General features: G+C 38.0%; 2 protein-coding genes across 2 annotated transcripts in view; one reads left to right on the forward strand and one right to left on the reverse strand.

Annotated features, from left to right (window-relative positions):
- Positions 1–4,056, forward strand: part of LOC107097097 (branched-chain-amino-acid aminotransferase, cytosolic-like) — a 12,509-nt gene extending 8,453 nt beyond the window's left edge. Inside the window, exons 7-11 of the mRNA XM_015394101.1 lie at positions 475–617; positions 713–798; positions 899–1,039; positions 1,692–1,766; positions 3,122–4,056. Of these exons, the coding sequence (XP_015249587.1) occupies positions 475–617; positions 713–798; positions 899–1,039; positions 1,692–1,766; positions 3,122–3,163 (487 nt within the window). The 3' untranslated portion in view covers positions 3,164–4,056. The remainder of the gene's footprint in view (positions 1–474; positions 618–712; positions 799–898; positions 1,040–1,691; positions 1,767–3,121) is intronic.
- A 3,804-nt stretch (positions 4,057–7,860) lies between these two features.
- ifi35 (interferon induced protein 35) lies at positions 7,861–12,947 on the reverse strand. The gene is made up of 10 exons (XM_015393616.1): positions 12,865–12,947; positions 12,528–12,556; positions 12,267–12,344; positions 10,249–10,407; positions 9,396–9,512; positions 9,182–9,326; positions 8,978–9,087; positions 8,712–8,895; positions 8,500–8,603; positions 7,861–8,413 (listed from the first exon to the last, which is right to left on the reverse strand). The coding sequence occupies exons 2-10, from the start codon at positions 12,540–12,542 to the stop codon at positions 8,204–8,206; spliced, it is 1,122 nt and encodes a 373-aa protein (XP_015249102.1). The 5' UTR covers positions 12,543–12,556; positions 12,865–12,947; the 3' UTR covers positions 7,861–8,203.
- Positions 12,948–13,909: the final 962 nt, after the last annotated feature.

Raw genomic sequence — 13,909 nt, forward strand, 5'->3', positions numbered from 1 at the left:
TCTGTGCCTGAATTATTTTCAATCATCATCTGGAATTTAGCTTCCCTGCTTGTACGCTCCAAAGGGAGGAAAGAGGGAGCGTTTTGTGAGTACCGTAGTTCCAATTTCAAACACTGGGTGTCACTATTACCTCATGCTTAAGAAGTACCTTCATCTTTCTGCAAATGTTTTCTTATTAGAAACCCTTTCAGTGGGTTAGAGACAACATCAGCCAGGCTGTATTATGGGGTGATATCAGCATTTTGCATGTGTTCAGATTCATCAGTGGATTCAAGCTCTGCTCCCTCCATTCGCTATCAACTGTTTTTTGATTTATTAGTGAAGGCTTCTGTTCTTATCATGTGAAAAAAGGGAAGCACACGTCTGGGATCAGTTAGACTGATGTCAGAATAATCGTCCTGAAAAATAACTGTGTCGGTCGTTCAAGTGGAAGATTGAGATGAGTATCTTTAAGCTGATTTTCACTCTGTGCAGTAATTACGGGCCGACCATTGCCGTGCAGAACGAGGCGATGAAGAAGGGCTGTCAGCAGGTCCTTTGGCTTTACGGAGAGGAGGAGGAGATTACAGAGGTTGGCACCATGAACCTCTTCGTCTACTGGACCAACGCAAAAGGAGGTGAGTTCCTTTTTTCTTCCTCTCTGTCGGGTTTGTTAAATGTTGGTGCTGGAAATCCATCAGCTGATTTGATTTCTGTGTTTGTGTGTCTGCAGAGAAAGAGCTCGTGACTCCTCCTCTGGACGGCATCATCCTCCCAGGAGTGACCCGACAGTCTCTGTTGGATCTGGGCAGAGCCTGGGTGAGGATTGGAGTCCATTTGAAATTTGAGCATTTCAGCAACTTCAATGAACAGGGTGGAGAAACCGGAGATTTATCCATTTTTATGTCATCTCTCTCAGGGCGAGTTTAAAGTGACGGAGCGAACGATGGGGATGAAGGAGATCCTCGAGGCTTTAGATGCCGGGAGGGTCCTGGAGGTGTTTGGAGCCGGAACAGCCTGCGTTGTTTGTCCCGTTGGAAGCCTCCTCTACAAAGGAAAGGTATGAGCTTTGGTTTCGTTTCTATCTCTTGCTGAGAATTCAATGTAAATAAACACATGAAGTGACAGAGAAAGCTCACTCCTTACTGGGAAAAGCAAAAGACAAGAGAATATTGCAGTTAAATAAACTAAATGTTTGCTTATGGTTCAGTCAGAAAATGGCTTCTGGATTAAATTTGTCCACATCCACTGTAAGAGCAATATTTTAAGTTTTTTTTGCAATTATCTCTTTGGTTAACATAATGGATTGGGATTTGTATTAGCACAAACACACTAGTTTTGATCTGATGTGAAACTGTGAAGTACAGTGGAGGAGCTGTCATGTTTTTATGCTTTTGATCTTTTTTAATTTTTTCTTCACGGAAGAGGATTAGGGCCACTGGAAAAAAAAAAGTTAACTGATTTTTAAATTTTATTTCAGTTTAGTATGGACTCAGAATTCTGACTTTTTTTCTCAGAATTCTGACTTTTTTCTCAGAATTCTGATTTTAATCTCAGAATTCTGACTTTAATTTCAGAATTCTGACTTTTTTCCATACTAAACTGAAATAAAATTTAAATATCAGTTAACTTTTCTTTTTTTTTTTTGTGGCCCTAATCCTCTTCCGTATTTCTTTGTATCCTGATGACTGGAATTGTTTTCCTTCTTTCAGACTTATCAGATCCCCACCATGCAGAACGGTCCAGATCTTGCAAAGAGATTCTTCAAGGAGCTTACTGATATTCAGGTAAGATCATCCTGCTGTCGCCTGTGTCTCCACGTTTTACAACCCACTAATTCAACCTGTAAGTAAAACTGTTTAATTAGGTAAGGAGTAAAAACAAAAGAGAAAAAATATTGATTTTCAAAGCTGTTTTTTTATTTCTTCTTTTTTTTTTCAAAGCACATTTTTATGCAAATAAATTAAAAAAAGTCAGCTAGATTATTTGTATGGATTTTGTTAATTTCATCATTGACATCTGATTTTGAAGGCCTTCAGAAGGTTTGTGCATCTTAAAATAGTTACAAGCGTGTTTGTTTAAACAGAATATATCTTTCCAGGAGCACAAACTGCCCTTTTTTTTCTTTTTTTTTTTAAACAAAGTGTGTTTTTCGGGTGTGTTTGAATCAATATTCAGATCATATTCTAATAACCAAACTGTGCAAATTTTCCATTTCTAATAATAAACTGCAGGTGCAGCTATTGCATCTTTTTTAGTAGTTTGAAACTCAGGTGCAACTGACAGGAAGCATTAAACAAAGTCATTGTTGGTACAATTACAGAGGATGGAGAGATTCTGTGTGCAAGAAATAAAATTTACACTGGTTGCCACCAAATAATGCAGTGAGATGAGCAGAGAATCTTTATACAACTAAACCAAAACTAAACAAATGACTGAACATGTTGTTAAAAAAAAAAAAAAAAAGTCTACAAAGAGAAATTGGAGGCTATATGAAAGCACACATCTCTAAATCATATTTTATTTTCTCCATTATTGTATAAAACATAACACTATATGAAGCATGGCAGCACTCTGAGGTAGGCTACCTACCTATAGTGCACCTATGAGGTGCACTATAAATATCAGTTAGTACTCACAATTTTTTTTTTTATAATCATCACTATTGCCTCCATCTCCATAGCTTTGAACCTACCGGTAATCTGCCTTTTACCGCCACTCTCAAACTGCTTGGTGAACAGCCTGCCCCCTTAAATACAATCTGGTTTGCAGGTCATAACATTTGTGCAGCCATCTTTGTAGATCACCAAGAATACGCCAACTTATTGCACAGCAGAAAAGATGCCTTTAATTTACCCCTCTTATGTGAAATCTTTGTAAATTAGTCCCTAAATACATTAAATGAGCTCCAAACAGAATGCTTTCCTCCAGCGCACTCATTTAACCTTTTCAACTTCCTCTGGTCTCCCAGCAACCAGCACAGCCAAGCCAGTTAGGAGCGACATGTGTGGCCATAGAACACTTTTGATTGGATAAATTTTTGGTTTTAAATATAAATTTCTTTAACCTTTTCAGTGCTAATTAAATAAATATTCATCGGCTTGTTTTCTTTTTCTCCTCCTTTTTTCTTTGCTCCACCCAGTACGGACGGAAACCAAGCGAATGGGCGCCAGTGGTTGCCTAAGCAGCTATCTTTGCACACGGTTTTGAAGTCCTGTGATTCCAGTTCGAATGACCAGCGGCCCACTAATGCACTCCTCCTAAACTCTACCAGCCTGAGGGGACGGATGGGTGTCCCTGTCTGTCTTCCCGGGCTCTTTTCCCCTCCCTACTTTTATTACGGACCCCCTCAAAGGAAAACGGTTGGAGGTTTGAATGTAACGGTTCTGGAAAGCACCAAGAGGACAAAAAATAGCAGAATACAACTATTTCATTTAACGTTTTAGAATAAGAAAGCTCCATAAGTAATTTTAGCTGAACAAACATCCATTGTGATCATACTTGTCAGCACAAACTGACACATTTGTGTTATTTTAAAAAGCAGCTACATATAATGAGTGTGTAGATCAGCCTCTCTGCAGTTTGCACTATTAGTTCACTGTAGAACAACTTTTTAGCTGTTACACCTGTGTGAGTATTTCCTGTTACTGTTGTGCACTCACTGATCCAAGCACAAGTGGTAGAAAGCAAAGATGCAGAAGAGAACTAAACGCTGACTGTTACTCCTGAACTAGTTTGTGTTTTTATGAGAGCAATGTAAATTATTGTATCCTTGTTGTTGATGTGAAATTTGGCCAGCTGTCTTCCAAAATGTCACCGACATCTTGCTGTATTCTCCTTTAACGGTTTTTCTCCTCTTTCTGAATGTACTGTATTTGTGCACAGCCTATACCCGTGTCCTTCTCTTCCAAGTGCCTGACCGCCTCCGGTTAGCCCCTACTTCTTGTGTTTACTCTCTACACATTGTAGCTGTAAACGAGTCATTTTTAGATTTCTTTTCAACGTGCTGTTACTTTTATTCGGTTTTTACAGTAAATTTTTATTTTAGGTTTTAATGCTTGTCTTTTTGTTTTCTTTCTTTAAAAAAAAAGTTTCCTTTAAGCAATGACCAAGGGCTCCCAGTTGCACACTTTCAACGTGCACCATGTTTAACTAATAGAAAGAAATCAGTGATGACTAAAGGAGCTGCCCATCAATCTGAGTAGATTTATTCTATTTAGGTGCAATCACATATCAGCAGCTGAAGATTTAAAAGTTTAAAGTTGTTCAAACAGGTAGGACCTGTGCATCATCTCATGGGGTTCCTCATTTTGATCCTTAGTCAAACTAAGTGGTTGTTTGACTGTGCAGTTGTTTTGTACGATTCTGCTATCACACCTCTATGTTTTTTCATCAAATACCTGTAAAAGAAGTCAATGCTGCAAATATGAGGGCGATGATGTCGTGGATGTATGTGTAGTTCTCATATATTATGAATATAAAGGACATCTATATGCAGCCTCAAGACCCTCTCCTTATAAATATTTAATTCTCTCAATTAATTTCGCTTATTCTTTAATGGGATCCTCATCAAAAGGACGTGCTAGGCTTGTGCTTCTGAAACCTTGTGTGTCTAATGACAGAGTAAATGATTTTGTTTGTTTTTTGCACAAAACAAAAGCAGAACTCCCCCGACTAAATCAGGAAAAGCAACAGGATTGCCTTAAGGCGGCAGAGGCAGACGACACTGAGTTTATTGAAGAAAACATGCTCATGACCAGGATAGTTCTGAGGAGAATGTTACTACAGAAACAGAGGTTGAGTAAACTCTATGAAACTAAAAACTCTGAACTTCACTGAGAGGTTTAGAAAACGTAAGAGTTTTCAGTAATCTTGCCTCTGATCCAGACTTTAAAAATAGAATCAGACCAACCTCCTGTTGGACTGTTTGCAGACATATTAGCTTCCGCTAAATTAAGATTCCTCAAGTTCAAGTTGATTAAAACGATTCATAAATATCCTTCTCTCTGTTTTGTACATTTTATACAAGAGCCTGTTAAGGATCATACGGAAGAGGATTAGGGCCACTGAAAAAAAAAGTTTATTGATTTTTAAATTTTATTTCAGTTTAATATGGGAAAAAATACAGAATTCTGAGTTTAATCTCGGAATTTTGACTTTAATCTCAGAATTCTGACTTTTTTCTCAGAATTCTGACAGCTAACAAACATGTTAGCATCAAGCCATAGCCATGTCTGTTTTAGAGACTAGCTCTCTTGTTTTAATGACCTTCTGCTCCTCCATTAATGAGTGAAGCTGAGTGCTCCCACATCTCTTCCTTCATCTACATTAAGATCCAAAATTCTGAGAAAAAAAGGTCAGAATTCTGAATTTATTCCCATGTTAAACTGAAATAAAATTTAAAAATCAGTTAACTTTTGTTTTTTTTCAGTGACCCTAATCCTCTTCCGTAGGATCCTATCAGCTCAGTACATGTACACAAAAAAAATGTCCTCCTGCACTGTTTGATGCAACAGCAGCTACCTGATAGCGGCTTTGAATTGTAGCATGGAGTGTTCATTTAATGCCACCGTGGAAACAAATAGACTAAAAACTAAACTTTAACATTACCAGGAAAAGGACAAAGAATTTATACCCAAGCTGTTTCATAAGATGCATCTGAGGTAACTATAGAATCTGAACCGGGTTTAGACGGTTTTAATCCAGTTGAACTTTCAGATTTAGGAAAACTATTATCTTCATTTAAGCCTTCAACTTGTATGTTAGGAAAGTATTTCCTTTGATCTCCTCCTCCGTTTTAGATGTGATTATATGTACCTCATGCTTTTAAGTTACCGTAGATGTAAATAAACCGTCTCTTGACCCAGATGACTTGGTGAATTATAGACCTATATCCAATCTTCCTTTCTTATCTAAAATTCTTGAGAAAGTAGTTGCCAAACAAGTGTGCGATTATTTACACCATAATGAACTTTTTGAAGAGTTTCAGTCTGGCTTTAGAGCTCATCATAGCACTGAAACAGCTCTGGTGAAAGTCACTAATGATATTCTCATGGCCTCAGATAATGGACTTGTATCTGTGCTCGTCCTGTTAGACCTCAGTGCTGCATTTGATACAGTTGATCATAATATTCTTTAGAAAGACTTGAATATTTTGCAGGAATTAAGTGAACTGCACCAGGCTGGTTTAAATCATTTATCTTATACATTCTCCATGCCCCAGTACCTGTGGAGTGCCACAGGAGTCAGTCCTAGGGCCAGTTTTCTTTATTATATATTCTCCCAATTGGTAGAATTGTTAAACAGCATGGGGTTAATTTCCACTTTTATGTTGATACACAGCTATGTCTGTCTATAAATCCAGATTAAAGTAACCCATTACATAGACTACAGGCATGTCTTGAAGACATAAACCAGAGTCTCTGAAAAATAAGTAATCAGTCACTCCATCTGGATGGGATTAAATTGCTATTAGATAATAAAGTAAAAAAAAAAAAACTTGCTGTTAGTTTTGATCAAGACGTCATTCAAATTAAATTTTAAACAGGCTTAATTCTTTTACCTCTTGAATATTGCAAAAATTAGAAATATATTGTCCAGGAGTGATGCTGAGAAACTAGTCTACGTATTTTTATTTCAAGACTGGACTATTACGATTCAATATCAGAAAGTCCGACAACTATAATGAATGAAACTAATTATCCTGAGCCAAATTTATAGTTATGCTGCTATGGACTTAGACTGCTGGAGGACATAGGGACCACTTTACAGCATTCTGCTTCATTCTATCTCTATTCTCCAATTCTGTCTCCACGTGGTCTCTTTAAGTGAAAACTTGCTCAGACCTCATCTGCTCAAACAGAGTTATCCTCACTGTTGATGTATGCATGCTGGCTGCATGTGAGGGATTGCTGTAGAGTCAACAATATCTACTGACATGGTATGCTCATCAGGGAGGAGTGTACCGGTACCCTGCAAGTCGATGCAAGTCAGCTGATTTTCCTTAGATAGAAAACTGAACCAATCTGACTGTATGATCTGGTTGAATCATCTCTGTAAAGTCCCTTCAGGTGAAATGTTGTAAATTGGGGCTATAAATACATTTAATTAAATTTGGTCATGGTAACCTTAGCGTCTAGCAATAAGTAATAGCTTTAAGGAAATGTTTTACTGTTTAGCAAAACTGAAGCTTATATAGTGAGAAAATTAAATGTATTATAACTATAGGTAAGCTATTGTGTTAGCTCTGCTAACAAATTCATAATAGAGAGACTGAGACAATACAAAATGTCAATGCCTTTCTGCAGAGTCTTAGTCAGGGTATGATGTATGTGATGACATGTATAAAAAAACGGTTTTGTTAGCATCTAAAATCACCCACTTTTTACCTTTGATTTTTTTTTTTCTCCTTAAAATCCTTCAAATGGGGCTTTGATGTTCCTAAAACAAATGGCAAATTTTATCTTTATTTACAAATACTTCAGATTTTTGGCACTTCCAGCAGATACAATTTAAGGCTCTATCAAACATGGTGGACTCTTCTAAAGAAAAGCTTCAGGATGACATGTGCTCACTATGCCTGTCAGGGCAGTTATCCTGGGAAAGTAGTAGTCTTTTTCAATGTAGGAACACACATCATGCTATAGAGCACAACATAGGTGTCATGACCAAAGGTTCTATCATAGGCAGGAGTCCTACATTGGAAATCAGCCCTTTTATTTAATCAGTTTCCTTTTTACAAAGTTAAAAGCACATTAAGTACCGGTACTAGTTTGTCATTGTGTCAGAACGACGGCTCCGTCTGGGACCATGACCCACTAAAACCCTTGTTGATGCGAAATATCTGTACTGATTTGCTGTTGATGAATAAAGATGCAATAAAGATTTCCCTGATTATTCTTTTTATTATACAATTTAAGCACAGTAAAATATGTTTGCTTAAAGTATTAACTTTTAATTCAAATCATTGTAACCAGGGAAAGGAACCTTTTTCCATGAACCACTGGTACCAGTAATTGTCAGTAAATGTAAAGATTCAATGTGAATAAGTCAACCATTTGCATGAGTTTATAGTTAGCATTAATTTTAACTAGAAGTTTGGGAATCAAACATTTTTTTCCTCATCCATGAAGTTTGGCACCTTTAAATAATCCTTCACCACTCCGATTATTCCCAAAACAACAAATAAGTGAGCAGTTCTTTTCTGTAGGAGCAGCAGCTGGATCTACTCCTCGTCTTCATCCGCTGAGGAGGTGCTTCCGAACAAGGCCAAGGTGTGCTGACCCACCGGGTTGTACAGGAAGGCTTCTATCTCCCCTCCACCGTTGCCATTTTTCTGGAAGTGGATTTCCAGCATGTCCTGCAGAGTCTCCTGCTCCATGATGTCGGGTATTCCCGTCAGCAGGACGGTGCGAGGGCACATGCATGTCTTGGTCTGGGAGAGAAAACATTTAAAGCAAACCAGCTTCAAATGTGTGGTTTCTTTATTTTCTTTTTATTGTTTTTCTAAAACTTTCTCACCTCTAAGCGTGTGATCTTTCCGTTTATGAAAGGAGTCACTCTCACTTTGTGCTTTTTGGCGAGCTTCACTTCATGGTGTTCTGTTTGCGTCAAACGTTCTGCAACTGAAAGTTCAAGACGTTCAGTTTAACCATTTCAGAAAAAATATAGATATTTCTTTGCACCAAGCAGCTGTAAAGTCAGAAAAGTATAAAACATTCATGCTTCCTCACTGTTTTTCTCCACGAACGTGATGACCACCGTCCCAGAGTCTGGCAGGAACTCGCAGGTCTCCACCTCGCCGCCTCCGTTTTTAGATTTGGAGAAGTGGATCTCCAGTTTGTTCTGCAGAGCCTCTGTGTCCATCTTGGGCAGGTTGGAGACTAAAACCCGCTGAGGACAGATCTCAGTGTCGATCTAAGCGGAGACAGAGTGGGGTTACCTGCAGGCTGCGCTCTAATGGCTGATTTTATTACCTCGGCATGAGAGCAGGTTTTACCTCGACCCGACTGGGCATCATCAGGTGGACCGGCTGGGCTTCCACCGTGATGCTGCACTCTCCTCCCAGATCCACTTTATGTTTCCTCATGTCCAGAATTTTCATGGCCACTGGAAGCAACATTTTAAAATCACATTTAAACAAACATCCCTGTTAAAAATCAGCTTTATATCACTAGAAAAACAACATCCCCTGTCTTCTCACCGTCCTCCTCCTCGAACGTGAGCAGCGCCGTTCCTTCCTCCATGGGGTAAGTGATCTGCGGCTTCATCTCAAAATCCTCCTTATCGTTGGCATTTCCTGTCTTTCCATAGAAGACAAATTTCTTCTCTGGCATTTTGGCGAACACCTACGATAAAAGAGTCTGTGTTTAGAGGAGAATCGCAGAAGCTGAAGTTTAAACCTGAACATCACCTACATCGGCCCGATCCATCAGGTGGCTGTTTCTGGAGTCTTCCTCCTCTATTTCATTCTGGAATCTCTGCAGCTCCTCCTTCAGCTCGCCCTCCTCCTCCTTCAGAGCAGCCAGCCTGGCCTAAAGTTCAGACAGTGAGCAGATGGCTTGCATGTTCAAAACAAAAGTAATAATGTCTCTTAAATGTACTTTTAGATCTTTAAAACACACTTCAATGTATTCTATGAGGATTTTATGATTCACAAACACTTCAGTGTAGATTAAAAGAGCCTGAATGATTCATAATTCCTGTCTGTATAAAGGTTGAAGTGTGACATTTTTATTACACTATATTAATAAATACAGCAGAACGAATGCTGCCTTAAACTCATTTCCAAATCTAGAGACTGAAATCTTTACCAGTTCCTCTGCAGAACAGTTCAAGCTCAGTCTGATCGGCCAGAAACCGCCTGGGAAAAGCAGTCTTTAAGTTTTCTATCAACTATTATTATTACAGCTTACAGCATGACATAACGCAGCATGATCCTAGAAATAAAGCTAAACTAAAACCTTCAATTCATTTTTTAAAAACTATTAAACCTGAAAATAGCCTGGAAAAGTTCTCCTTTGGGTTTGTTCTGAGGATGTTTCTCTTTCCTGTCGATAACTGCAGAACCATTCCTTAAAGCCTCATACAGGAAAACACATTTTCTTTTTTTTGTCAATAAAAAGAAAAACTTTTGTTCATTTTGATTCTGTGAAACTTTCAGGATCCCTATGGTTTATATCCAACAAAACGCTGGTTTTATTTCTCTGGACTGTGCTGCAAAATACTCTGAAAAAGAAGTGGGAGCTTGAAAGAGAAACACAAACCAACCTTTTCATTTTCAAGCTGTTCTTTGTAGGAGGCCTCTTCCAACGTCAGAGTCTTAGTCAGTTTCTGGGTTCGTTCCTTGAACTTTTTGGTCATATCCTGATTTTGGCTGATAGAGGTCTTTAGCTCCTTCTCCTCCTCCAGGATCTCAGAATACTTTTTCTGAAGAAACAGAAACAGTTGCATTTTACTATGACAACATTGACAAAGAGCATAGGAATCTACAGAACGTGTAAAACTTCAATAAATGTAAGTTTTAGACCCATCTGTTCAATATAAGAGATGAAGAGGTTAAAAATGGAAACTTCATCCTTTTTTTAAACCCACCTCCCTCCCAGTAAAGATGTGTTAGCAGCCTTTAAATAAACTTTTGTTCCAGTATCTTGATAACACACTAAATAATGCAGGAAAAACAGAGGTGGGTAATCCCAGTCCAGAAAGTAAAAATCCTGCCTTGTTTTGTTTCCTCCTGTTCACATAACCAGGAGATTAGCTCCTAGTCTGTGATGTAGAGCTGGATACGGACAGAACCGTATTTTCACGACCATAAGGCGCACCGGACTATAGGGCGCGGGTTTTTATATACCGGTACATATCCTCTACTACGTTTAAATACCTCTACTGTGTATTTAAAAATAAAAATGTTCAATTTTCATTTCTTCCGCTAGCATAACTGCTTTTAGTCGAACAGTGACCGTCGAAACGCTGGCCCCACTCATTCTTTGCTCGATGATCCACCGCTCGAGTCTTTCCTCCAACTCGGGCCACCTCGCTTTATGTCCGCGGAAACTCAGCTGCGTCTTCTTCACCTGTCGGAGTTGGTTTTCCATCCTCCTCCACTTGCGAACCATCGATTCATTAATCTTGAATTCTCTCGCGGCTGCTCGATTTCCATGTTCCTCTGCGTAGCTGATAGCCTCCAGTTTAAACTGTGCTTCATAGGCGTTTCTCTTTGCCATTTTCAGGGTTGTTAAGACAACAATGTTCCGCATAAAGCGCGTACCTGCTCTTTTATACACAAACCACGCCCACGCTTCTCTCTTTAACGTTCTCATGGTGGTCTCAACAACGTCCGCAGTAACAACACACATAGGGCGCGCCGCACATTTCGAGGGGAAAAAAAGACGTTTATATGCGCTTTATAGCCGCGAAAATATGGTAATCTCTTTACAGGGTTTTTACTCTCTGGACCTGGAGAACATTCCGTCATTAAGTAACAAATTCCTAACGTTCAAAAAGAATCAGTAACTATTTGCATGAAATGAATAAAGCTGAAGCCGTTTTAAATTTATGGTCATCAGACTGATTACAAACCTTTAATTAAAACTCTATGGTTTCCCCAGAAAGTGAAAAACCTGTTTCTTTGAGCCTCTATTCAGAACAGAACATTCAAATAAGGCAAGAAGCTGTGGGTCTAATTTTATCTTTCCAACATGCAAGAGAAAAAAAAAAAAAACAGCCATGATGAGTGCCATTTTGGGAAAACCTAAAGTAGAGATGATCTGTAGATCTTCTGTGTGTTCGACAGCCGTGCTTCATTAAAGGCCTTCTCTGTCCAATCAGCTCAAACTCTTAACATTCCTCCTCGATCAGATTAAACTGAAATTGATCGCTTTAAAGCAATTATTCCTCCATATTGGTAGGGAAGACAACAACATACGAACATGTGGAAAAGCAACTACTGCCTAATGGTAGGTATGGCAGAGAGTGTGTGATGCTGTGGGCTTGTTTCTCTTAACAGGACATAACAGGAAATCCAGGACTTAGAGGGAAAAAAATGCTCATTTCCAACACTCTGTATCATCCAACCCTAGAAAACTGAACAGAAGACGGTTAAATGTTCTCCAATTTGGAGGACGGGTCATAAAAAATGTCAAATATGTTCTAAGACTTAAATGTTTCAGTGTGCGATTCAAACACTTCAAGGCAAGATGCATTTATTATAAATTATTTTACACATTCTAGAACAAAATTAGAGGAGCAGCAGCAGTTAACTGTGGGCGGTAGTTACATATGAGCACCTGGTATTCTTTAATTAGAGCCTGGACTCCCTCTATGGTGTCTTCATTTGGCCCTGACGTCACAACCAGGGAGAAGTCCTGACAGGAGCAAACAGGAAGTCAGAAAAACAAGCGAATACAAACATGTGGGATAAACATACATTCCTGATAGATATGTTTGATGAATAAAGGAGAACAGTACAGAAAGTTGGATTAAAGTCAATAAAGAAAGAGAAAGTATCTGAGTGGTTAGTTAATGGACATGATCAAGATTAATCTCACCTCGTCTGATGACATGGTGAAAATAATCCCTGAAATCATCACAACATATTAGATATTTAACAGATTAAACATATTTAACATTTTATAGAAGTGGATGACTTTCACTCAACAAAAACATATATGACTCATCAACATGTTTACATAATCTCAATAACTAAATGCGCAGGTAGTTGAACTGTACAGGCAATCTGGAGGCCTCCTTTCAGATTTGACATCAAACTTGTAAAAATCACACAAACAATTTGACTTTATGTAAACTTTAAATTAAATTTCGAAGCGTTCAAAGTAACATAATTATATATATTTACAAGTAGATAGCAGCTCGCTGTGAACTTACCTTCCAGCGACGATCCCTATTCTGAACTATTTATTCTTTCAGTTTCTTTTCTCTTCTAACCAAAAAGACATGGTAGTACCACCCCTCTCCACTAGAGGGCGATTTGATTTTGTCAATGACGCTGCGTTCAGGGACTGTCGGAATTCAGATACATTCCCTAGGCGTGAATCGGAGATTGTCTTCTGGGCAGCTGAAATAAAACATTCTTCCATGTGTTTTGTATATGGGCCATACTATTTTTACATTCCATTATCTTCTTATTTGTTTAACATAATATTCTGTTTTTTTTTCTTTCTGAAAAAAAGCTTTTTTCTTTTTTTTGCTCTCTTTAATCAGGAAGACAAACAGAAACTGACTTTTTTTCAGGCATCTTTCATGCATAATTTATTAACATAAGCATATATTTTCAACCGACTTACAGAAATAAATTATCTTTTGGCAACTTACTCAAATTCACCTAGAAACACTGCAATGTTTAAAAATGATATCAATGTCTGTCCAGCTGCAGGTAAACTGTAACAGGTCATACATGAAAAAAAAAACTCTTTTGCATTATAACATTTAGAAGAGCTTTGAGGTTTTTGATTAAATAATTCAAAATGAATACATCTTTTTTTATATATATATATATATAAGTGCATCTTTTTTGCAAGTTTCACTTTTGTATGCATTTTCTTACAATGCAATATAAATCAGTTTTAAAAAAATAGCATAGAAATAGTAAAACGGTTTAAAAAAAAAACATTTGATGGTGAGATAAGGCTATTCAAAGTGTTGAAAATGGTTCGTTTCTCCAAAGCTTTTTAAGCCCCATACTATGCTCACTGAGGCCATCTAGTGGTGAATATGTTTTCATTGCACGTATATGAATCTAATCAGTTTGAGGTAGACTGTAAAAATAGTGGTATGATAAAAAAAGTAGTTTTGAGTTAGAATTTTTCTGTAACAGGGTCTCAATTGTAATACAAAACCCATTGGGAGAAATCTGACCAAAATGCTCCTACAAAAACATAAAAGTCTCTTCTAAAAATGCCCAATACTAAAA

Source organism: Cyprinodon variegatus, unplaced genomic scaffold (assembly GCF_000732505.1).
Source record: "Cyprinodon variegatus isolate N-32 unplaced genomic scaffold, C_variegatus-1.0 Scaffold24, whole genome shotgun sequence".
Classification (NCBI taxonomy): domain Eukaryota; kingdom Metazoa; phylum Chordata; class Actinopteri; order Cyprinodontiformes; family Cyprinodontidae; genus Cyprinodon; species Cyprinodon variegatus.

What these genes read in the sequence shown, in the direction of transcription:
- ifi35 (XM_015393616.1), bottom strand. An exon ending in CTCTAATTAAAGAATACCAG is followed by an intron (nt 10,408 to 12,266) that starts GTGCTCATATGT and finishes CTGTTTCTTCAG; the next exon opens with AAAAAGTATTCTGAGATCCT. An exon ending in AACAGCTTGAAAATGAAAAG is followed by an intron (nt 9,513 to 10,248) that starts GTTGGTTTGTGT and finishes TCTGAACTTTAG; the next exon opens with GCCAGGCTGGCTGCTCTGAA.